This window comes from Puma concolor, chromosome D1 (genome assembly GCF_028749965.1).
Source record: "Puma concolor isolate L17-30 chromosome D1, mPumCon1.1.hap2, whole genome shotgun sequence".
Classification (NCBI taxonomy): Eukaryota; Metazoa; Chordata; class Mammalia; order Carnivora; family Felidae; genus Puma; species Puma concolor.
In genome coordinates, this window is record NC_141676.1 from 59903524 (window position 1) to 59928821 (window position 25298).

At 38.1% G+C, this 25298-nt stretch overlaps 1 protein-coding gene across 1 annotated transcript in view; it reads left to right on the plus strand.

The window, feature by feature from the left end:
- UVRAG (UV radiation resistance associated) overlaps window positions 1–25298 on the plus strand; it is a 299395-nt gene that overhangs the window by 73663 nt on the left and 200434 nt on the right. The window contains exon 6 of the mRNA XM_086678352.1: window positions 6097–6182. Within this exon, the coding sequence (XP_086534478.1) occupies window positions 6097–6182 (86 nt within the window). The remainder of the gene's footprint in view (window positions 1–6096; window positions 6183–25298) is intronic.

The window sequence follows — 25298 nt, forward strand, 5'->3', positions numbered from 1 at the left end:
GTTGAACATCTTTTCATGTTCTTGGTGGCTATTTGTGTACCTTTTTTGGAGAAATGTCTCTAAGTCCTTTAGCCATTTTTTAATTGGATTGTGGGTCTTTCTATTGAGTTGTTAAGAGTTCTTTATGTATCTTGGATGTGAGACCCTTATCAGATATGATTTGCAGATATTTTCTCCCATTTTGTGGGTTGTTGTTTTCTACTTTTCTTATAGTGTCCTTTGATGCACAAAGTTGCTAATTTTGATGAAGCTCAATTTATCTATTACTGCATTTGTTGGTTATGCGTTTGGTGTCATACGTAAGAATCCATTGTCAAATCTAAGGTTATGTAGATGTACCCTGTGTTTTCTTCTAATAGTTTAATGGTTTTAGCTCTTACAATTAGGTCTTTGATCTGTTTTGAGTTAATTTTTATATATGATGTTAATGATGGGTCCAAGTCATCCTCTTTGCACGTGGGTATCCAGTTGTTTCAGCGCCATTTATTGAAAAGACTATTCTTTTTCCAGTGAGTCTTGGCATCTTTGTCCTTTGTCTAAAATCAGTTGACCACAGCTGTTTGAGGTAATTTATGGATTCTCAGTTCTGTTCCTTTGGTCTTTTTATGTCTACCTTTATGCCAGTGCCACACTATTTTGGTAGTGAGGGTAGTTGCTTTGTACTATGTCTTAAAATTGGGAAGTGTGAGTCCTGTAACTTGGTGTATCACATTGATTTTCATTTATTGAACCATCCTTACATACCTTAGATAAATCTCACTTGTTCCTCGTATATAATCCTTTTCAAAAAAAAAGTGTTTTTAAATTGTGGTGGGATGTACATAATACTAAATTTACCATATTAACCATTTTAAATGTATAGTTTAGTGGCATGAAGAATGTTCACATTGTTGTGCAACCATCAATCTCCAGAACTCTTTTCATCTTGTAAAACGGAAAAACTACCCAGTAAGCAGTAACTCCCCATCTCTCCCTCCTCCAAGCCCCTGGCACGCACCCATCTACTTTCTGTTTCTGTGAATTTGACTACCGTAAATACCTATTAATGGAATCATACAGTCATTGGCTTATTTTACTGGAAACATAAATCACCTCAAGGGTCATCTATATTATAGCATGAGTCAAAATTTCTTTCCTTTTTAAGGCTAAATAATATTCCATTGTATGAATGTACCATGTTTTGTTTATTCATTCATCTGTTGATAGACATTTGAGTTGCTTCCACTCCTTCACTATTGTGAATAATGCTCCTCTGACCATGGATGTACAAATGCCTTTTTGAGTCTTTGCTTTCAGTTCTCTTGGGTATATATCCAGAAGTGGAATTGTTGGCTAAATGGTTTAAATTTTTTAATATATGGGTGGATTAACTTTGTTAGTAGTTTGTTGAAATTTTTTCCATCTATATTCATTCATCAGGGATATTAATCTATAATTTTCTTGTGATGTTATTATCTGGCTTTGGTATCAGGATAGCACTGACCTCATGGGATGAGGTAAAAAGTATTTCCTCCTCTTTCATTTTTTGGAAGACTTTGAGAAGGGTTGGTGTTCTTTTTTATTAAAAAAATTTTTTTTCAGTTTTATTTATTTTTGCAAAAGCGGGAGAGTGTGAGCACACACGAGCAGTGGGAGGGGCAGGAAGAGAATCACAAGTAGGCTCTGCTGTCAGCACAGAGCCCAATGCGGGGCTTAGTCCCATGAACTACAGGACCATGACCTGAGCTGACATCAAGAGTTGGACACTCAATTGACTGAGCCACCCAGGTTGCTCCAGTGTTATTTTTTCTTTAAATGATTGGTAGAATTCACCAGTCAAATCATGTGGTCCTGGGCTTTTCTTTGCTGGGAGTTCTATGATTCCTGATCATAACTTCTTTGTGTTATGACTTCATTAAATTAACATTTATTAGGTGGAGCACAAGGTGCTGGTTGGTGAGCCATGGTTTGGTAACAGATCACAAGAGATGTTGAAACAGAAAAGTTTTTACTCACAGGTCCTAGAGGAATTACAGGACATGCCGTCAGGGGCCACATCAAGAGGTCAAGGCAGAGTACAGAGAGAGGCAGAACCTGGGTTAAAGTACCTTTATTAGGTAGGGTTTGTGGGTGGAGTGCTTTGGAGTTCCTGGGCTGGGGCTAGATTTGTCCATTCAAACAAAAAGAGCAGTGTTTTTGTGAACTCCATCAAGATTTTTATCCTGATGGGTAAGGGACACTTAAAGCATACAGGCACTGGGAACCAGGAGAGACCATTGATCACAAGTCCTGTCATTAATTCACGTAAGCAAACTTACATTTACTTGTGTCTCTGTGGCCTGCTTGTTAGGACACGTGCTTTCCTTAGAGGTCTAGAGTCTGTTTAAGGTCCTTGCAAACAAAACAAAATGTGTTGACCACACAAACAAACAAAATGACCAAACAAAATGTGTTGCTGAGGTAGCAATTCCATGGAGTAGTTTAGCTAATCAACAACTTAACAACTTGTTGTAGGTTTGTTCAGATTTTCTATTTCTTCTTGAGCTATTTTGGGGAGTTTTTGTGTTTCTGCAATTTCCATTTTATCTAGGTTATCTGATTTATTGGCATACAATTGTTCACATCTTCTGTAATACTTTTCATTTCTATAAGCTTTGTAATGTTCCCATTTTCATTCCTGACTTTAGTGTGCTTTTGAGTCTTCTTTTGTTCTCTTAGTCTAAGCTTGAGGTTTGTCAATTTTGTTGATCTTTTCAAAGAACTAACTTTTGTTGATTTTCTCTATTGTTTTTGTATTCTCTATTTGGATCTCAGGTCTAATATTTATTATTTTTTCCCTTATTTTGGGCTTAGTTTGTTCTTTTTCTAGTGTTTTAAGGTGGAAGTTTAGGTTATCGATTTGAGCCCTTTATTACTTTTTTAAAAAAATGTAGATGTTCACCACTGTAAATTTCCCTCAGCACTTTTTCACTGTATTCTGCATATTTTGATGTATTTTCATTTTTAATCATCTCAAAGTATTTAATAGTTTTCCTTGTGATTTGTTCTTTGACCCACTGGTTGTTTAAGAGTATGTTGCTTACTTTGCAGTTTGTGGATTTTCCAAATTTCCTTCTGTTATTGATTTCTAGTTTCATTCCGTTGTGGTCAGATAAGATACTTTGTATGATTTCAGTTTTTAGTAATTTACTGAGACTTGTTTTGTGGCTGAACATATGGTCTAGCTTGGAGAATGTTCCATATGCACTTGAGAAGAATGTCTATATGGTTGTGTTAGGTGGAACAATCTGTATATGTCCGTTAGGTCTAGTTGATTTATGGTATTATTCATGTCTTCTGTTTCCTTGTTTATCTTTTGTGTGGCTGTGCTATCTGTTGTTGAAAGTGGGATGTTGACATCTCCAGCTATTTCTCACCTTAGTTTTGTCAGTTTTTGCTTCATATTTTTTATTATATATTGTTAGGTACATATATGTTTATAATTACATCTTCCCGACCCTTTTTTCGTTATACAATGTCGTTGTCTCTTGTAACATTTTTTGTCTTAAAGTCTATTTGTCTGATATTAGTATAGACACTCCAGCTCTCTTTTGGTTATTGCTTACATGTAATATCTTTCTGTCCTTTTTATTATTTGTGTTTTTGTTTCTAAAGTGCAACTCCTGTTGGGGCGCCTGGGTGGCTCAATCAGTCTAGCGTCCGACGCTTGGTTTTGGCTCAAGTCATGCTCTCATGGTTCTTGGGTTCAAGCCCCGCATCAGGCTCTGCCCTGACAGTGCAGAATCTGCTTAGGATTCTCACTCCCTCCCCTCTCTCTGCCCCTCCTCCGCTCACACTTTCTCACTCAAAATAAAAATAAATAAACTTGAAAAAAAATGAAGTGCAACTCTTGTAGATATCATATTGTGGATCATTAAAACCAAATCCATTCTGCCAATCTCTGCTTTTTAATTGGAGCATTTAATACATTTACACTTAATTAATTATAGAGACAGAAGGACTTCTGATTTTCTATTTGTTTTCCTATATCTTGTTTCTCTATTTCTCCATTACTACCTTCTTTTGTGTTAGATGTTTTCTCATATAACATTTTTATTTCTTTCTCATTTCTCAGACAATGTATCTTTTAGTTATTTTCTAGTGGTTGCCCTGGGGATTACAATCAGGATTTTAATTTATGACCACATAGTTCAAATTAATACCAATTTAGTTTTAATATTACACAAAAACTTTTCTTCCAAATAGCTCTGTACCCCCACTTTTATGTTATTGTGACAAGTTACATCTTTATAATTGTTTGCCATCAAGATAGGTTTACAATTGTATCATGTATTTTTCTTTTTCTTTTTTTTTTTAACGTTTATTCATTTTTTGAGAGAGAGAGAGAAAGAGAGAGAGAGAGAGCACAAACAGGGGAGGGGCAGAGAGAGAAGGAGACACAGAATCAGAAGCAGGCTCCAGGCTCTGAACTGTCAGCGCAGAGCCCACCACAGCACTTGAACTTATGACCATGAAATCCTGACCTGAGCTGAAGTCAGATACTTAACCGACTGAGCAACCCAGGCGCCCCTATCATGTATTTTTCTAATTGATTAATTTTTAAGTGCTAAACCAGTATTGCATTCTTAGAATAAATTCAGTCAATAATGACATGTTATTGTTTTATCTTTATATTATTGGTTTAATTTGCTAATATTCTGCTAAGGATTTCTGTGTCTGTGTTCATGAGGGATTTTGGTCTATAATTGTGTGTGTATGTGTTTTTGTCAAGTTTTAGTATCAGTAATGCTGGTCTTGTAAGTTGGAAATTGTTCTCTTTTCCTGTATTTTATTTTATTTTAATTTTTTTTGTTAAGTTGGTGTTATTTTTTTTAAGTTTATTTATTTTGAGAGAGAACACATACATGTGAGTGAGTGAGAAAGGGAGAGAGAGAGAGAGAAAGAGAGAGAGAGAGAGAGAGAGAGAGAAAATCCCATGCAGGCCCCACACTCCCTGTGGAGCCTGACACAGGGCTCAAACTCATTAACTCTTGAACTGTTGAGATCATGATCTGAGCCAAAACCAAGAGTCAGACGCTTAACTGACTGAGCCACCCGGGAGCCCCAAATTGATGTTATTTCTTAAATGTTTGATAGAATTCATCAATGAAACCTTTTGTATCTAGATTTCTTTTTTTGTGGGAAGCTTTTCAATTATTTATTCACTTAAAAAATAGATACAGGATTGTTCAGATGTTTCATTTCCATTTTGGCATGTTGACTTTTTCTAGAGGGTATCTGATTCATTTTGTTAGCATAAAGTTGTTCATATTCTAATAACCTTCTACTGTCTCTGGCAATGTAACTTTAAAAAAATGCTTATATTAGCATTGTAGCAAACATTTATATAGTACTTATTACGTACTTTTCACTTTACAAATATTAACTTTTTTAATTTCCACAGGAGTTGGTGAGGTAGATAATGTTATCATTTCCATGAATGAAGAATTTCTATGAATGAAGAAACAAACCAAAGTTAAACTAAGAGAGTTAAGGTGCCTTGCTCAAGATTGCAGAGCTGCTGTATTAAGGGCTTAAATTGTAATCCAGGTGGTCTGGGTGCAGAGTCTTTTTCTTGACTACTGTTTACTTTGCATTTCTTAAGTGACAGGTACCTGTTCTGTTCTTCTTATGGAATTCTGCTGTGTTCTCTTTAGAAATCATCCTTTCTTCTACCACCTTTATTTCACTAAGTAGAAATGTTTCTGGTATTCCTAATTAGAACTTGGAATGGCTTTTTCCTCCATAAAAACATTATATATGATGGCTACACATTACTTGAAATATTATTGTTAATACTCTTCTTCAGTCACATAATATGTTAAAAAGACTTCTGGGACTTCCCTGGGAAGTTCACCACAATCTAATGTGAAATATGACTTCTGTGGGAAAATACTAGAAGATACTTATTTTAAATTCACTTACCTTTTAAGTATGGGAATTGTACTTTTTGAAATAACAATTTGAATTTACTGAGGTGTTTCTAAATCATAATTTTTAGAAGACAGACATTAAGATTAATTTTTACACATATTTTATTGTTTTGCTTTCATTAATTTGTTGATTAATGTCTTTCAGGGATATTCAATTGCTCAGAAGAATATTCTTCTTCAGGTGGATCAGAACTGTGTTCGCAATTCTTATGACGTCTTCTCTTTGCTGCGGTAAGAAACTTCTCAAACTGCCTGCATTTTCTAAAGAATGTTCCTCATTTTGAGTTTGTGACATTTCTGTGTGAGGAAATGTATGGGAGCTTTAGAAGTTGTTATTCAGGCTTAGCATTTTTTTGTGAGAGCTTCATAAATTTTGTAGCTACAGTGATTTAAGTTTATCTGTTTCTCAAAGCCTTTGGAAAGCCATTTCCTTTCTCTGGACAGTGGGAGAGAATGATTGGAAGCCAGTGATCTCAAAACAGGGACATGAGCTGTTTTCCGGTTTTCTGTACTATAAAGAGCAGCAACCAGAGGTACAGAATTTAGACTTATCAAAATCTTAACAACTACAACATTACTAAAAAAGCCCTCCAATAGCCCCAGACATGGCTTAGATCTTTGACCTGCTGTTCATCTTAAAAGAATCATATTTGGCAAGGCACAGGAGCTTTGCATGAATCTCAGGCTCAGAGGCTTAACTAAATGCCTTAACTCTATATTTTCATAATGTCTGGGCTTAATTTTGAAAATTTTCTAAATTTGTTTTTAATTTTCAAAGTGGTAGATCATCAAGGACATTTTCCCAGGAGGCAGGCAACCAAAATAAATGCAGTTCAAAATAAAGGTAACAGTGACATTCAGCCTATGTTCACCCCACTTAGACAGATGGTTCATTGAAATTTGATTTTGGCAGCAATTTTCTAATGTTTACATAACACATCATAAATTTCAGACCATTAGACATCCTCAGTATATCTACTAGAGGAAGAGTCCAGAAGGATGGTTGGACTCTTGTCCAATTGGATGATTGTTTATTTTATAAACATTATGGAATGGGCCTTTCCTTTGCAAATCTTGAATCTTATTATACATGATGATAAAGTTTGGTCACATGCCTGTGTAAATTGCTCTTAAGAGACCATGATTTCAACTATAGTGACCACAAGCATTTGATGACTTTTGATTCTTATCTGGAAAGTACTTCCCCTTTGACTTCTTAGGATATGTAAGAAAATGGACAGGATTGGTAACTGGATGGAAAGCAGGAGGTGTCAAAATATATAACTCAGGGGCGCCTGGGTGGCGCAGTCGGTTAAGCGTCCGACTTCAGCCAGGTCACGATCTCACGGTCTGTGAGTTCGAGCCCCGCGTCAGGCTCTGGGCTGATGGCTCAGAGCCTGGAGCCAGCTTCCGATTCTGTGTCTCCCTCTCTCTCTGCCCCTCCCCCGTTCATGCTCTGTCTCTCTCTGTCCCAAAAATAAATAAACGTTGAAAAAAAATTAAAAAAAAAATATATATAACTCATAGTTTTGAGCCTATTCGGTTTGGGAGTACATTGAGTTTTAAGTATTAAAAAGAAGAATGTACAGAAATAGTTTGAAATTTGGGTAAGCCACTGATATTTCTTGACCTGCCTTTCTCAGTGAAATGAGGGTATGGATATTACTGTTTTAAAGATACTTTCCAAGTGTGAGATGGTGTGATCTTATTAGAGAAATCCAGAGAATTAAAAGAAAAAGAAATATGAAGTCTGTGAAAAAAGGAGGATTTGGGCAAGGCGGCATCATAGAAACTAAGAGAATAGAGATTCAGGCAGTATTGAACGCTCTCTAATGGGATAGGAAAATAAGAACTGAAGAAATACTGTAGGATCTTGGGAAGCAGCATGGTTTAACAGAGAATGCTTTGGTTAATTTGACCCTGACTTTAGTTATCCCTGGTTTATCTGAATTCATTTAACTTCTCGGATTCTTCTAAAAGGTGGGAAGCAGCAATGTTATAAATTTGTGTAATTTATACGCATTCCCACAGTTATTCTCTTACTGTCTTAGAAGCTTTTTGTGTTCAGACATCAAGGATCAGCCCTTGTCTTCAGTGTAGAAGCTGAGGCCAAGAGGTGTTAAATGATTAATCTGAGAGCACGCAGCAAGTAAGAGCTAGACTAGAAGTTGGTGTGAAGGTTTTCCGGCAAGCAAGTTTTGCAGATCCTTTTCAGAGTCTTACGTTTCTAGATTGGTGGTTGTTAAGGTTGTTATAAGGTGCACATGGCATAATGACAGGGAAATTTTTTTGAAAATCACAGAGCCCACCATGAATTCAAAATCATCAGATGCATTTGGTAGTTAGTTGCTCATTTATTTAACATTGATTCTTGCAATGATAATATGTCTTAGGGGTTTTATTTCTAAGATGCTTTCCAGATTCCTCAGGGGTGTCAGCAGTTTGAAATGCCTTCTTAGCAGTGGCCTTCTCATTACCTCTGTGTAAATCATTTATAGCTGGTAACATAGATGTATTCTTTTGAATCAGGTCAAGCGCCTGTGTATCAACCAAATTACCTGAGCCCGGAGAGTTACTCTGGAACTAGAAACTTTACATTGTACTTGTCAACATTAAGGAGTAAGATGGAACTTTTTCTGATAATTCTCTTAGACATTAGTAAGAGTAAACATCATTTATCTGCTAAATTAAAACTTCTTTTTTTCTCATAGTTCTTGCCATGATTTGTGTAGAGTGCTTTCTGGGAAATTTAATTTTGTGCTGATTAGCTTTGTTCAGTTTCCCTTCTTTTACTCAGTCAACATTGGTGATGGAGTAATTTTTAAAAGTAATATGTTTTTCTTTCCCTGATGCCTTTTTTTGGTGTATGAAATTGTTACTTCTTGATCAGTAATTTTATGTGAAAACACAGAGTCTGAATTCTTTAATGTCACTTAACTTCACAAAATTCTCAGTGTCATTTGGTGTCAGGACTAAACCCAGATCTCTTGATTGTTTTTTGAGAGTATATTCTAGTTAATGATTTTCATTATGTTGTTCTGCCACTAGGATGCCTATATTCCTTCCAGTTTTTAAATGTGAATGCCTCGGAAAAATAGGAAATCTTGACTAAAGGCAAGGATTTTGCAGCACCTACAACCAGAGCATTAGAACCCCACGTCAGATGTGTTGTGACATTTCGTAGGAAGACAGTGACCTGAGGTTTTATTCAGAGTTTTCCTCCCGTACTTAAAAACGTAGGCTAATTTCAGTGTTACCAAAGTAATAGCAGCTCTTTCCAAATTTACGTGCAGTGTGTGTGATGGTAATTAAATTTGTGCTTCTCTAACCCTTGGAAATGCCTGGATTAAGTGTTCCACTTACTTAGGAGCCACTTTACTCTTTACATTCGATACCTTAAATTAGGATGTTCACCACAAGGTGTCAATGTTGCTCTTTGACTGGCACTTGAAATTTCATTTATTTTATGGTTTTGAACTGAGACAAGTTGGATTATAAAGTACAAGTGAGCATTTATTTTTAGAAGTTAACTTTTTTTCCTCTATTATTCCTTCTAGGTTAAATAGTTCCTAGGCTTGTTGGATAACTTTCTTCTCTTCATTCTGTTGATTTTTCAAATCCTGTTGGTGATACGGAGTTATTGAAAGATTAGAAAGAGAAGGAGTGATGTGGTTGGTGTGCAATTGAGATCTCTAGCTGTGGGGACCATGTGGGATCAGCGGGATGAGGCTGGAAGTGGGAGACAGCTGTAATCCAGTGTGTTCTCTGAGACTGAAAGATTACTTTTGATTTTTAAAAACTCATTTTTTTTTTGTTCCTTTCATGCTTCCTCAAAAAAGGTAGCTCTACTGTAGTGAGATAATCTTGGTGTTCTTCTAGTAGTTTTTATTGGCCCTCCCTCTTCTTGACATGACCTGCTTTTGCCAGTTTAAGAAGTGGAAGTATGGTGAAGGCTCATGGGCCCTCCACCTTCGTTCCAGTCCTAATAGTGTCGTAGGCCCATAACTGGATGCAAACCTTTGGGCAGATTACTTCGGCATGCCTCAAACCACTGGTGTAAAATGGCAATATTTTTCTCATAGGGATATCATGAGAATTAAATAAGGTAAAAGACGTAAAAGGTCCTAAGACAGTACTGACATAGAGTAGACATTCAATACAGAATAGTTTTCATTTTCCCCTTTCCTTCCCCCATCTTGGAATTCGCTTTCTTCTCAGTGCCAGTGCTCTGTTTTTATATTAGCATTAACTTTTTCAATCTTCAACATAATTTCTCTTTCTTTTCTTGCCATTCTAATGTCTACCACCCAACCTCTGCTTTTAGGGTTCCTTTTATAAATCCTGAACAATCACAATAAAATTATTTAACGGGTTTATGTCTTTTCTCCCCAGCAACATTGAAAACTTCTTAAAGGAAGGGATTATTTCATATGGCTATATTTTGTTCTCTCTTTCGGTCTTACTGACAATTCGTGGTCATGTTGGAGTTCCCATGGATGCTGTTGTGACCCTGGAGACTTAGGTCCTGTGGATCCTATGGCTCTTCTGCTTTACTCTTTCTCCCTGAGTGCTCTCTTCCATGACTACAGCTGTACCCAGCACACCCTCATGTTAGTAACTCTCAAATCTGTACCTCTAGTTCCTTCCCCTCTTTTGGATTTCTGGTCTGTATTTTCTTTTTTTTTTTTTTTTTTAAATTTTTTTTTTCAACGTTTATTTATTTTTGGGACAGAGAGAGACAGAGCATGAACGGGCGAGGGGCAGAGAGAGAGGGAGACACAGAATCGGAAACAGGCTCCAGGCTCTGAGCCATCAGCCCAGAGCCCGACGCGGGGCTCGAACTCACGGACCGCGAGATCGTGACCTGGCTGAAGTCGGACGCTGAACCGACTGCGCCACCCAGGCGCCCCTGGTCTGTATTTTCTAGTGACCCTTAGACATTTATACTCTCATGTTCTGTAGGAATCTCAGCCCTAACGTGTCCAGAGCTACACTCATTGGTGTAATACTTCTCTTCCTTTTCTTTTCGCTGGATGTCTGATGTCCTATATATCATCATCTCAGGCATCCAAGGAACATACCCCTCTTTATTCCCATCTCTATTTTCTGGGACTGTTTCCTGACCTCCCAGCTAGTCTCCCTACTACCAGTTTTTCCTGCATGCGATTGGCTGCTGTTATTTATTGAACAGTTACTTTCTGCCAGGAACTTTTCTCAGTGCTTAGCATTAATTAACTCTCTTAATTTTACAGCAACTCTCTGTGTTGAGATCTGTTTCTATACCTGTTTAACAGATGAGGAAATTGAGGCACAGAGTAGTTTAGTAGCTTGTCCAAGGTCACACAAGTAGTTCCTGTTAGCCTGTATTCAAATCCAGAAACTCTAGTTCCTGAGCCCATATTCTTAATCAGTATATTTTACTCCTTTCTAATCTTTTATATTGATTTGGTACAATTTATGTGCCACATTGCTGCCAGAGTATCCTTTAAAAGAAAATATCGGTTTTGCTACTCATTGGGCCTAGAAATCTTTGAGCCATCACATACAGGATATAGTCCACAGTTGTTGTTGTTGTTCTTCTTCTTCTTCCTCTTCTTTTTAAAGTGTCTTTATTTATTTTGATGGGGAGAAGGGGCAGAGAGAGAGAAGGAGAGAGAATCCCAAGCAAGCTCCACACTGAGTGCAGTGCCCAGTGGAATCCAATGTAGGGTGTGATCTCACAACTGTGCGATCATGACCTGAGCTAAAATCAAGAGTCCGACGCTTAATTGACTAAGCCACCCAGGTGCCCCAGAAGTCCATACTTCTTCTTTTTTTTTTTTTTTTTAATTTTTTTTTTTTTCAACGTTTATTTTTATTTTTGGGACAGAGAGAGACAGAGCATGAACGGGGGAGGGGCAGAGAGAGGGAGACACAGAATCGGAAACAGGCTCCAGGCTCTGAGCCATCAGCCCAGAGCCTGACACGGGGCTCGAACTCACGGACCGCGAGATCGTGACCTGGCTGAAGTCGGACGCTTAACCGACTGTGCCACCCAGGCGCCCCTGAAGTCCATACTTAATGTGTTATTCAGAGGATGTTGTTCCTTTTTTTTTTTTTTTTTAGTAATCTCTACCCAACGTGGGGCTTGAACTCACAACCTCCAGATCAAGACTCACATATTCCACTGACTGAGCCAGCCAGGCGCCCCTCAAAGGACATTGTTTTGAACACTCTGTAGGGACTAGTGTCCTTCTTTCAAGTCCTCCTACCACTGCCTGTGCAATTAATAGCTAGCATTTATTGAGTACTTACTGTGTTATAATTATTCATTGTCTGATTCTCTCTCCTGTTAGCACCCCCAAACTGAGGGATCCTTTAAGCAGGATCTTTTGTTTTATTGGTCTCTGCATAAGCCCTATCACAATGTATCTCTTAAGCAGACCAAAAAAAGCTCTTTTGATCAAATTGAACTATTTTTCAGGTTACAGGGGTTTTTATTGTTTTAGTGATTGGTTTTGGCTTGCATCTGGCAAAATGAGAGTTGTAAAAAAATTCTAGGCCATTATCTAAAAAGTGTTGAAAATGTAATCAGATCTGTGAACCTTCAGCTGCCTCTTTTCTTTCTGCCACTGCCCTCCGCAAAACATCTGGTGAGATTTCAGGATTTTGGGACTTTTAATCTTACTCTCCTTGTATGGATTTTTCTGGAAGACCTTTTTCTGGCTGTCTGGAGGTAAATTGTTACTCCCCTCCCTTTCCCTGCTTTGATAGAAAATACTTTCTCCTATAGAATTTCAATTTTAAAAAGGAAATGCTTACATCAAATGCATTATTCTTCGGGTAATGTTTAGAAAACAGATGGGATGAGATGTATAAGGGCATTACCCTGTCTATAATCTTTAAATTTGGGATATGATAACCAGCTTTGGTTGAGGGAGGGTCTTTCCCTCTTTCTGCCTAATGATCTCTCTTTGGTAATTGCAAGTATAAGGAATATGGCTAAGAACCCAGCCGTAGGCAAAAGATTATCATAGAATTTATGTTCTAAAACTCCTATATTTTGCCATTTGTAGCAGAGACTAGGCTCTTACTCAGTATCAGTGTGTCATTTTTAATAAATTAGAAGGGGAATCAAGAGGATTCCTGTTAACATAGACACACTGACAGCAAAGAGCAGTGAAAGCTTGCTGGTAATTTGCTCTCTTTCTGATTTAGTCTTTGATTCAGGGACATAATTGGGTGGTAAGTCATATTAGCTACTGTCCTACCTTTAAAGTCACTGTGTTTGGATTCATAAACGGCACTGTCACTACTCAAAGAAGGGTAGGGAGAAATAGTCCAACTGTAAGGAGAGACTAAGTAAAAAAGCATAGTTAGATTACATCTTGTATGTGTGTCAGTCCTATACCCAAGCACATCTCCATATTGCAGTTCATAACTGAAGTTAATAATGAGAAGTACTTAGTAAAGCGTGTTGGTCTTAGCTAATGCTGTCTCTAATGGATGATGATACTGAAGCACAGAAAGGTGAAATGACTAGCTTAGCACCACAGTACAAATAAATGTCAAAGCAGGTTTGAAGAAGGTCTGGACATGTGCTTTTCTCCATTATGCCACGTTGATACCAAACCATCAGTAAAATGTAAAGCTGTGATTATTAGAGCCTGTGTCAGAATGCAGGGACACGTGATAAGTTTTAGAAAGGTGTTCAAGCAAAAATTTAAATGAAAAGTTTTGGTATTTGATGTCAGCTTTGGTTAAACAAAAACAGTATTTATATGTAATAGCACATTTTATTTATTCATCTTTCTCTCCCCACACACATAAATATGTATACATATACATAAATACACTTAAACATACATATATGTGTTTGCAAAAGTAGAATTTTAACAAAATAATTTTAGGTGCCACTTTTTTCTCCTTCGGTTTACATTTTGGCTTGTCTCCTTCCTGAAGCCTTTCTCCCCCACTACCCTGCCAGAAAAACACAAGCTGTAGCCTGAATGTTTGTCATCTCCACCCACCCCTCATCCATATATTAAAACCTAATCCCCAGTGTGATGGTATTTGGAGATGGGGCTTGTGGGGTCTACCCTCAAGATGGGGATAGTGCCCTTATAAAAGAGGCCCTGGGGAGATACCTGTCCCTTCCACCATCTGAGATTATGGTGAAAAGATGACTGTCTGTGAACCAAGAAGCAGTCTCTCACCAGACACCAGCCAAGCAGGTGCCTTGATCTTGGACTTCCTGGCCTCTAGAACTGTGAGAAATAAATTTCTGTTTATAACCCATCCAGTCCATAGTATTTTATTATAGCAGCCTGAGCTAAGATGCCACCCAGACATGGAACACATGTCCACGTGACCCATGGTCACCAGCTCACCCATGTTAACAATTTGATGTGTGTCTGTATTTTTTTCCCATGGTCTTTTATATATATGTCATAGATATCACTGTATACACATATACATACGTATGTGTGTGTGATAAGAGTTTTAATTGGTGTTTGACAAAATTATAGTGGATATTATATACATGACTCTATATCTTATTTTTCTTGTTCAGTATTCCATGTACAAATCTCTTCAGTTCACTCTTTTAATGGTTTCATAATAGTCCATGATAGAGGTGTACCATATTTTTCAACTAGTATCCTGTTGATAGGTGTTAATATTTACTATGGCTCTGGTTTTTTGTTTGTATGTTTTGCCACTATGCACAACACTGCCGTAAATTTATCTATATATCTGTGTATCTATATCTTTATATTTATGATGTATTCATTTGTGTGAATTAAATTTCCAGGAGTGGAACTTCTGTCAGAGGGTGTGTATAGTTTTTAATATTAAGAGACGTCAGATTGTTTTCTCGAAGAGTGCAAATAATATGTGGCGTTATTCCTTATCCTGAATCCCTGCTGGCAATGGGAAATCATTTTTTGGTGTTTTTTATTAAATCTCATTAGCCTCAGTGTAAGTGCTTCATCTGAGCTACAAGTGACAGTGAACATCTTTTCTTGAGTTTGTTAGCCATTTAGTGTATTCTTCTGTGAATTTGCGTATTCATATACTTAATCTGTTTTTATTGAGTTGCTTACATTTTTTTCATAAAGTTTTAAGAGTCCTTGCTATTGTTTCCAAACTTATCAATTATATCTTGAGTTGGTATGCCTTATACAAAAGTTTATGTTTGTTATATTATATAATTCTACTTTTTCTTGTATAGCTCCTGAGTACTCTGTCTTGGCTTAAGAAGTCTCTCTTACACTTTGGTTCTGCATACATTTTATAATTTTTCTTGAGGCTTATATTATTTTACTTTTTAAATGAAATCTTCAATACGCCTTGGAATTATTCTTAAATATGTATGTAGATATCCCATATATTGTGAGGCAGATTAATTTTCTTCACAGGTGAATATCCAGTTGTGCTGGTACCTATTTTTTCCCACCGAACTTAAATACTACTTTTGTCATATACCCAAAGCTCATATCTGCTGGGCCCATTTCTGGATTCTCTTTTTGGTTGTGATCTTTTTGTCTATTCCCTTGCCAATTTCAAGTTGATTTCATCAGGGTGGGTTTTTGATATGCTGTGCTATCAAGGCAAATCCCCTTCTTGCTACTCTTTTTTTCATAACTGTTTTTGGCTGTTCTCAGAACTTTATTCTTCCATATGAACTTTAAGGTTATTTTGTCCTATTCTTAGAGAAAACTTTATTAGAATTTGAATGAGAATTTTTGTATCCATTGGCTTCATATGTTTTGACAGAACTGTCATTTTTATGATATTAGTATTCCCATCCAGACATGGTATGTCTTATATATTTGTTCAAATTTTATTTTATTCCTTTAATAAGATTTTATACTTTTCTTTATATGATCATGTGCTTTTCCACTAAGTTTGTTTTTAAGTACGGTATCGTTTTTACACTATTGTATAAAGTATATTTTCCATTTCCATTGCTTCATAGGGAAAAGCTGTAATTTTAAGAAAAACTTCTATGTCTGTATCAAGTTATTTTTCTTGTTATTATTGGTTTTTAAGGAAAGCTTTCTTAGATTTTCTTGGCATATACTCATTATCATCAATAAAATGTAGGTTTATTTGTTCTTCTCCAATGTTTACAGTGATTTTCTACTCTAACTGCATTTCCTAAAACTTCTAGAACTTGTAAAATAATGCCAAAAAGTAATGGAAATAGTGAACATGCTAGTCCAGTTCTTGGTTTAATTGAAAATGTCCAATATTTTGCTGTTCAGAATGTTTTGTTAATTTTGGAAGATATTTTAAATAATTCCTCTTGTTTATTTTATGTTTTTTATTAGGAATGGATACTGAATTTTTGGCAATGCCTTTCCAAAGGCATTTATTATTAACATGTTTTTCTTCCTTTAATTTATAACTGTAATAAAGAATGTAGATTTCCGGATATTGCATTATTAATTAGCTATAGGGTATTCTTTTACTCAGTACTATAAATCAGGTTGGTGAGTAGCATTTGTAACATGTAGTTGTTTTTTGGGCGTTGGGTGGGGGAGTGGGGCAGGGTAGGTAACCATTTTCCCTCAGATCTTAAAATTGAATTGGCAAGTTTTTCATCTTTTTCTATGACCCTAATCTGTAAAATGATAATAGCATCATCACCCTTATTGGGTTGTTTGGCGGATTCAATGAATTCATGTGAAGAACTTAGTACAGTGCTTAAATATAACTATATATGTTAAGCAGCATCATCTTCAGCTGAAACTCATTAAATAATTTTGGAAATTTTAAATTCTTTAAAGGTCTGTTAGAATTTAGCTGTTAAATCATCTAGTTTAGTTTTTGCTGAGAAACCATGTATTTCCTGTAGATTTTTAAATTTATTGCTGAAATGGTATGTATGTTTTTATTTTATAATTCTCTTGATCATTTTAATAATTTACAGCATATTTTCTAAGCCCAGAAACCACTCTAGTATTTCAGTGAGAAATAGCGTTATATTCTGAATTCCTCTTGGCAAGATGCTTTCTGATATTGAAGAATTCTTTTACTGTGTGAGCTAACACAAATTATTTGAGATACTTTTTGCCTTTAAAATGTTAGAAAGAGAATGAAGAACTTAAACTACACAAGCTTAGTGAATTGGGATCTAGTTTACAATATTATCCCAACCCGACATATACCACCAACCTGACTTAGAGTAGATACTCAGTAAATATTTGTTAAATGAGTGAATGGTTAAATTAATAAATACTGGATAAAATACAACCTGGTTGGATAATAGCTGAATAATAGGTAGGTCTTTGGAGGAATTTTTTAAAATGATAGATCTTTAATCGCCTTTCCAAAGATAATACTAACCTTGGATATGTTCTCTCCCAATGATACTATGTTTTTAATATAAAATATCTGAGTATTTAATTTTAGACAAAGCATTTGCTAATGAAAGCCATGTAAAGGCATCATATGGTAAATTAACTCCGGTTTATTAACTGAGTTGACCGATGGATCTGATCGTCTTTAACTGGGACTTTTTTGTAGGCTATTCATGCTGTTAAGTCTATTTTCTCTAGTCTACTAAATGTTCAACAGGGAGTAGGAACATAGTGGGTAAATTAAATGAGCCCTCTCCAAAGCAGTGTTTAGAATTCCTGGTTTGGAGCAATAGTTAAGTTTTAAATGTTGTTGGGATAGTTACGTGCATAAAATCAGTGCAAAGAGGCACAGAGCGTAGTACGGATAAGAGTAGTCTTCTGCCTGAGAGAGATGTTCTCTGACCCTCCCCCTGTCCTTCAGTTCTGGCTTGAATTCACAGGGCTGCTTTACTGAGACTGCTTTGTTTAAGAAGTCACTGCAAATGATGGCTATACCGTCACACCCCGCATAGCTGCCTTGTAACTTCTGCATTCACACTGGGGCCAGGCATGTTCCAAGGCAGCTTTCCAAGCTTTGGTGATTTCACCCTGATGTCTCTGCCAATCAAAATAACCACTTACCATTAAACACCTACCCCACCCATCACTTGATTTTTTTACATGCTGTTTTATTAAGAGAACTTATCAGAGATTTTAGGAGAATTAATATGTTATGCTTATCAGGATAGCACCTGACCCTTGAAGTAAACTTTATTTTAAAAGTGGGACATTTTACCTTGGAAGAGAATCCGAGAGTCAACATGTTTATCTGTTGAGGAGAGTGGACATTGTAATAATAATAGCCTCATTCCTATGGTTGCTCCTTTAGGACTAGAAGTACTGTCTTAACGTGAGAAGCCAGATTCTTACTTTGGGGACCTGTATTCTACTAGGGTATATTAACAGATACAGCAAGCAAAGGAGTCTCATTATTCATTGAGAAATTAATAATTTCTAAATATTTTGTTGGTATTGTAGGAATAAGTGAGAATCTCACCCTTCTGTATGCCTACACAGGTGGTAGGGAAGGAAAATAACATTTGAGTATCTAAAACATGGAAGACATTTAATGCAAAAAACTTAGCATACATATTTTTATAGTATTCACAATCGCATGCTACTATTATAATTCTATTTTACTGGGAAGCAAACTGCAGCTTGGAAAAATTGAGCTAGTATGTTTTCAGAGTCCAGACATGTTCAATGGCAAAGGCCTTTCTAATCTATTTCTCCGTCTTATGGAAGAATTCCCTGTGACATTTCTTTCTCTCCTTGAAACTGCCTAACAGTATCCATACCCCTTCCAATAAAATTTCCTTGGTGATGCACCTGACTGTAGAGCGGGCCGGGCATTTCTCAGAGTCTTTTAGCACTTGCACAATGGAGGCTTTCATTTCCTAGAGCGATCTGAAGTATGTTTAGCATACTCATCTCTGTGTCTTCCCATGTTGGAGGTGCTGAGTAAAGCCTGCAGGTTTGCCTTTGAGGAGTGTCTCTATAATTCTATGACCACGTGGTTCCCTTTACTTCTTTTCCCTCTGTGTGAAGAGATTGGACAATGGTTTTTCCTTGGTTGGCATCCCTCTCTATTTTCAAGCCTCCAATCCTTAAATTCTGATTCTGTAAGAAGCACACTGATGCCCTAGAGCTAAAATGAGTTTTCCACAGTAGCACCGATTATTCGATCTCACAGATTCTTTGTTTCTAGTGACAGAGTCAGATATGAACCTTGGAATAGGACTGGCTTTAAACAGTTTCTGGGGACATTTAAACATCTGAAAAAGTCAGTGTAAGCAATAAATGGACTCAACAGCTTTCAAAAAGGAGCTAAGATGATCTAATGTTGCATTAATTGAAATACAGTGTCCATATCAAGTGTTCATGGACTTTTCATTAGCTCACATCTGGAATATTCTGTTTAACTTGAGTCCCTGTTTACTCTAATGAAGAAGATCTAGGCGAGATGGCCCCTAGAGGGGTTTTCAAGCAGTCATATGAAAACTAGTTAGGAATAGAAGATATTTAGCTTAGAGAAAAGAGGACTTTGACTATTTAGTTGCTGCCTTAGAATTAAGTTGGCAAAAAATTATTGGGTAACAGTATTAAAACAGATGCACTTATTGAATGTGTATTGCCAGCTAAATCCTCTCTATGCTTTATCTCATTTAATCCTCAAAGCAAATTTATGTGATTTATGCTATTTTGTGTTATCCCTATTTCGGTAGTGAGGAAACAGATCCGGAAAGGGAAATTGACTTGCATAAGGTTGGATTGTGACAGAGCCAGACAGATAGATTTCCTTTCCTTTCTCCCATGCTGCCACCCACATTCTATAGAATAAATATATAGGTATATTTTTCCTGTGGGTAGAATAATGATAGTGCTAAGACAGAGAGAGAGAGAGAGAGAGAGAGAGAGAGAGAGAGAGAGAGAGAGTGTGTGTGTGTGTGTGTGTGTGTGTGTGTGTAGAGGTGCGGGGAAGAGGGAGAGAGAGAGAATCTTGAGCAGGCTCCACAGTCGGTGTGGAGCGTGATGCGGGGCTCAGTCTCATGACTGTGGGATCATGACCTGAGCTGAAATCAAGAGTTGGATTTACCTGACTGAGCCCCCCAGAAGTCCCATGATGAGTTATTTTAGATAGGGTGACCATGGAAGACCTCACTGAGAAGAAAATATTGGAACAGAGCCTTGAAAGAGAGAAGGAAGCAAGCTGTGTGGGTATCTGTGGGAAGAACATTCTAGAGGACACAATTAGCAGTATAAAAGCCCTGAGGTGGGAGTGAGGTTGGTTTGTTGCAAGAACAGGTAAGCGGTTAGTCTATAGTGAGCAAAGTTGGCAGAGGCTAGATTGTGTAAAGTTTTAGATTTTTTTCCCAAGTATGATGGGAAAATATTGGATGGTTTTGATCAAGGGAGCGATGTGATCTGATTTTTATTTAAAGAAAATGAGTCTGGCATGGAGAATAGACTGAGGGGAGGGAGAGTGGCAGGAGAGAGATTAGTTAAGAGACTCTTGTCACTTGCAGGTAAGAAGTGAGAGTGACTTAGGCTGTTCTGGTAGCAGTTGAGGTAAATTAAGAGAAGTGGTACTTTTCTGGACATATTTTGAAAATAGAGCTAACCAGACTTGCTAATGGAATCAGTGTGCATATGTGGGGTAAATTGGACTTAAGGATAACTTCTAGATAATTAATCTGAGCAACTAGGTCAATTGTAGTGGTATTTATGAAAGTAAATGCTGTGAGATTCCTGCGGGGGAAAGAAGCAGCAGGGAATGGGGAATCAAGAATATATTTGGGACATGTTGAGTTTTGAGATAGGTATTAGTTGTGAAGGTGTGAGGGTGCTGAGAGGCAGTTGGATATGCAGTTTTGATATTGGAGTTAATTGGTGCCAGAGATGTGAATTTGGGAATTCTGTCAATCAAGGTTCAGGGTAGGAAACACCAAGCACTCTAGATATTTTCATCAGAAAGAGATTTAGTACAGATAATTGGGTGTTCTATAAACACCCCATCATTAGAGGGCTGGAGGGGTAGAAGTTGGGAGGCTGCTGCTAGCCTCAGCGGCATACTACCACTAGTCTTCAAGGTCAACCCATCAAACCTGTGATCCTGTCATCACAAAACTGCTGCCAGTGAAATCACCATCCCACACTCGCCAGATACCCGAGTGAGGACACTGGCTACCGCAGAAGCTCCCACCGGAGAGAGCCTGGCGCTGCCGCTGGAGGAATGGCTTCCACCTTCCAGATTTTGCTCAAGGTTTTTCAACGTTTGGGAAGAGGATAGAGCAGAGAATGGGCAGCTAATGAGGTCAAGGGAAATCTAGGACGCTGTGGTGTCCCAGAGCCAAAGTAGATCAAGTCTGCTCAGAGTTGTGCTCTGCTGAAACGAATGCTTACTGGTTGGTTTGGTAAGTTGAAGGCTGAGAATTGAATGCTGACTTTAGCAAATTGGAGCTCACTGGTGACATGTGTAAGCATGTTGACGGTGTTGTAGGAGTAGGTGAAGGAGAGAATGAAAGTGAGGAAGTGAAGACAAGAAGTACAGACTACTCCTGTGAAGTTTTTCTATCCAGAGGAACGGGGAAGTGGTACTAAAGCTGGAGGGAAATAAGGGGTCCAGCCAGGGAAGTGTTTTTTGAGATAGGAGGAGTGTCTTCATGAGCTGAAGGAAAATTTGTGGATGCACGAGGAGAGGGGATAGGAGCAGGCTCAGAAACCTTTGGTAAGTGAAGGACAGGGGAACTCAGGTACCAGTGAATGTTTGGCGTTAGGAAGAAGGGCTGTGCATCTGGGGAAGGCAGGGTTTTTGCTTACAGTATAGAATCACTTGATAAATTTGGTAGTCAGAGAATGAATAAGTTGTCCTCCATAGGATTTTTTTTTTTTTCTCAGTAGGATCAGCCAGGTGTCTGGAAGTTGGAAGGAATTTATAACGTTTGAAAAGAAAAGAGAAGGGGTGAAAATAGTCATCTTGGAGAATGAGAGAGAGAATTAATTAGCCTAATAGTTGTCAAACTTTAGCCTGCTTTGGAATCGGCTGGAGAGCTTGGCAGAACACTAAATGCTGTGGCTCAACCCAGAATTGCTGATTGACTAGGTCTGGGATGAAGCCTGGGAATTTGCATTTGTAACTCACCCAGGTGAACCTGATGCTTCTGGTTCAGAGACCATTCTTTGGTTATAAATTTAAGGGAGACTATTCAGCATGCTTGAGTGTATTTCTTTAGCATCATTCAGCCACTTGCCTACAGAGGTGGACAAGGCAACGAGTTAGATTTAACCGGAATTAGGGTTTTGCCAGGTGAGTTAAAGGCGAAGAATGAGCCATTGGAGTGATTTATAATGATGTGTAAGCTGGATAAGGAGAGAAGTAAGGACATGAGGAAGTAATGGTTAGTGAAAAAGTGCTAGGATCAATAGACGTTCTGATGGTGAGGAGTGATGTGGAAATATGGATGGTGACGGTCAGAGGTTGGGCTGCTTGAAATTGGGGTTTTTAAAAGGTGCTACAGTTACTGTGATTTATTTATTTGTTGTAGTGTTTTTTTATTTGAGAGAGAGAGGGAATGAGCAGGGGAGGGGCAGAGAAAGAAAGAGGCACACAGAATCTGAAGCAAGTTCCAGGTTCCACGCTGTCAGCACAGAGCCTGATGCAGGGCTTGAATTTTTAAAAAATTTTTAAATGTTTATGTAAAGGTTTATTTAGGGGTACCTGGGTGGCTCAGTCGGTTAAGCATCTGGCTTCAGCTCAGGTCATGATCTGAGGGCTTGTGGGTTCGAGCCCCACATCAGGCTCTGTGCTGACAGCTCAGAGCCTGGAACCTGCTTTGGATTCTGTGTCTCCCTCTATCTCTCTGCACCTCCCCTGATCATATTCATTTTCTCTCTCTCTCTCAAATAAAATAAAAACATTAAAAAAATAAAAACATAAAGGTTTATTTGAAGGTGCTACAGTTACTGTGATTGATTGATTGATTGATTGATTTTAGTGTTTATTTGAGTGAGAGAAAGAGGGAGGGACAGAGCGTGAGATGGGAAGGGGCAGAGCGAGAGGGAGGTGCAGAATCCAAAGCAGGTCAGCACAGAGCCTGACTCGGGGCTCGAACCCATGAGCTGTGAGACCATGACCTGAGCTGAAGTTATTGTGATTTAAAGTAAGAGATAAGTGGTGGAACTGGGTGAAGGTCAAGAACCTGAGAAGTTTGCGTATTGGACGGATTGGATGGATCTTCTACATGAGTGTGGGAGTTGTCAAGAACAGTGATGAGAGTAGTGGCAGGCGAGATGGTGAGTCAGGAACTAAAATCTTCAATTACTAAGCTGGAATCGGAGGACTATAGCATAGCAGCAGTGAGGAGGGAAAGTGGTATAATCAGTATGTGCATTAAAGGGATGGAGGTTTTGGGGCGCCTGGGTGGCGCAGTCGGTTAAGCGTCCGACTTCAGCCAGGTCACGATCTCGCGGTCCGTGAGTTCGAGCCCCGCGTCGGGCTCTGGGCTGATGGCTCAGAGCCTGGAGCCTGTTTCCGATTCTGTGTCTCCCTCTCTCTCTCTGCCCCTCCCCCGTTCATGCTCTGTCTCTCTCTGTCCCAAAAATAAAAATAAAAACGTTGAAAAAAAAAATTAAAAAAAAAAAAAAAAAAAAGGGATGGAGGTTTTTAGAGCACAGAGAGGGCGGTGATCGGGAAGACAGCTGTGAATTGCAAGGAAGACGTCTGCTTCCATCTCCAAGCTGGCTACTTTGCAGGGTGTAGGAGAAAACAGTTGAGCCCCACGTGAGCCATACATGACCTTATTTATTTCTCCCAATAGGTATTAATATCCCCATTTTTACAGATGAGGAAACCAAGGCTTAAAATAATTGGCCTGACAGTCATAGCTTACAAATGCTGGAGGTGGCATAATGTGAGTCCCGTGGGAGCCAAAGGAAGGCAGATGCAGACTGTAAATAAGAAGGTACTTTTTAGCAGGAGAGGTGTGCACCAGTGAAAGTGTTCTTTTGGAGGAGAAGGGGAGCCCCCATCACAGGAGTGGTCTACCTTCTGCCTTCATCACTACCTACTAATTTAATCACAGAATGGTTTAAGGAGAACACCAACATGTAGTAAAGGAGGAAGGGCCTTGATATTTTTTAGCCATTGGAGGAGGGGGAGGGGAGGGTGATGGTTGAATTCAGTTCCCTCTAAGATAAAAGTCTGTGATTACGTGGCGGTCGCACAACATTGTGAATGCGCTAAGTGCCACCACATCGTACACTTTAAATGGTTAGTTGTATGTTACGTGAATTTCACTTCGATTTAAAAACTGGTTATTTCCACTTTAATCTAATGCTGGCAGTTCATCATTCTGTAGAATTTCACATGTGAAGGGCTTTGAGTACAAAGAGATAGAAAGGTAGTTATTGCTTTCACGGAACTTAGAGTTGGGGTGAGTGTGGTATATGTATGTGTATGAGGAGATAACTAATCATGAAAGTGGGTAAATATCTTGTGTCAAAAAATGGTGTAATTGTCAAGTTTCTGAAGAGGAAGAGCCCACCTGGGCTCCGCTGCCTATTCTCACGTGATGTGCTTGGCACAAAACATCTTTCCAGATGTCCTACCTTTTATCAGTCTTAGAATGTGAGATAGACCACTTTGCTCAGTTTTCAAGATCTTCACGCTGGAATTGTGACATCCGTTCAAAAGTGTGTGGAGGAGGATTAAGTTGATATTTTCAAAGAGAATCTTGTCCACTAAATCCCCTGGGAAAGGAGTCAGTGACAAAAACAGGTTTGTTGATATTGCAGGTTGTGTTTTTGTTAGGCTCGATTATAATCTGGCCGAATTTTTTAAAAAAAAATATTCTTTGTTTAAATAATAAGGACTATTTTTTCAGGTTTTGTTGGCTAATTTCTACCAGCGTTTTAGGTATTGGTATTATAGGTGTTATAAACATCCTGAGTCTGATGTTATGAGAAATGAGCTATTCTTTATTTGGTTTTTACTTTTTTTTTTTTTTTTTTATGTGTTATGTTATTATTACAGAGTGTTTTTCGGAAACATTGTAAGATAGTGCAGAGAGTTCTCATTTACCCTGTATCCCATTTCTCCTATTCCTAATATCGTCCATTAGTAAGGTTGAGGGGGAACAACTCAGTCCTCCTTTTGTTTCTCCTTCAGTCTCACACCATTGCCTCATTCACAACACTTCTGACCCCAGATGTATGTGGGGTTGTCTCACACGGTGCAATTCTGCAACACCCTCTGGGTGTCCTACAGTTTAGCTCAATTCTGACACTGCATCCAAATAGGTAGTATCAGATCCCATAGGGGAAGGGCTCAGTTCTGCAAGACTACCCCCCACTTCAGATGCCAGTCTCAAGTCCACGTTGTCATTTGTGCTCCTGACCAACCAGCTATAAGTGAGAAGTTTCTACAGCCCCCTCCTCAAGTTTCGTCAGTTTGCTTAGAGTGGTT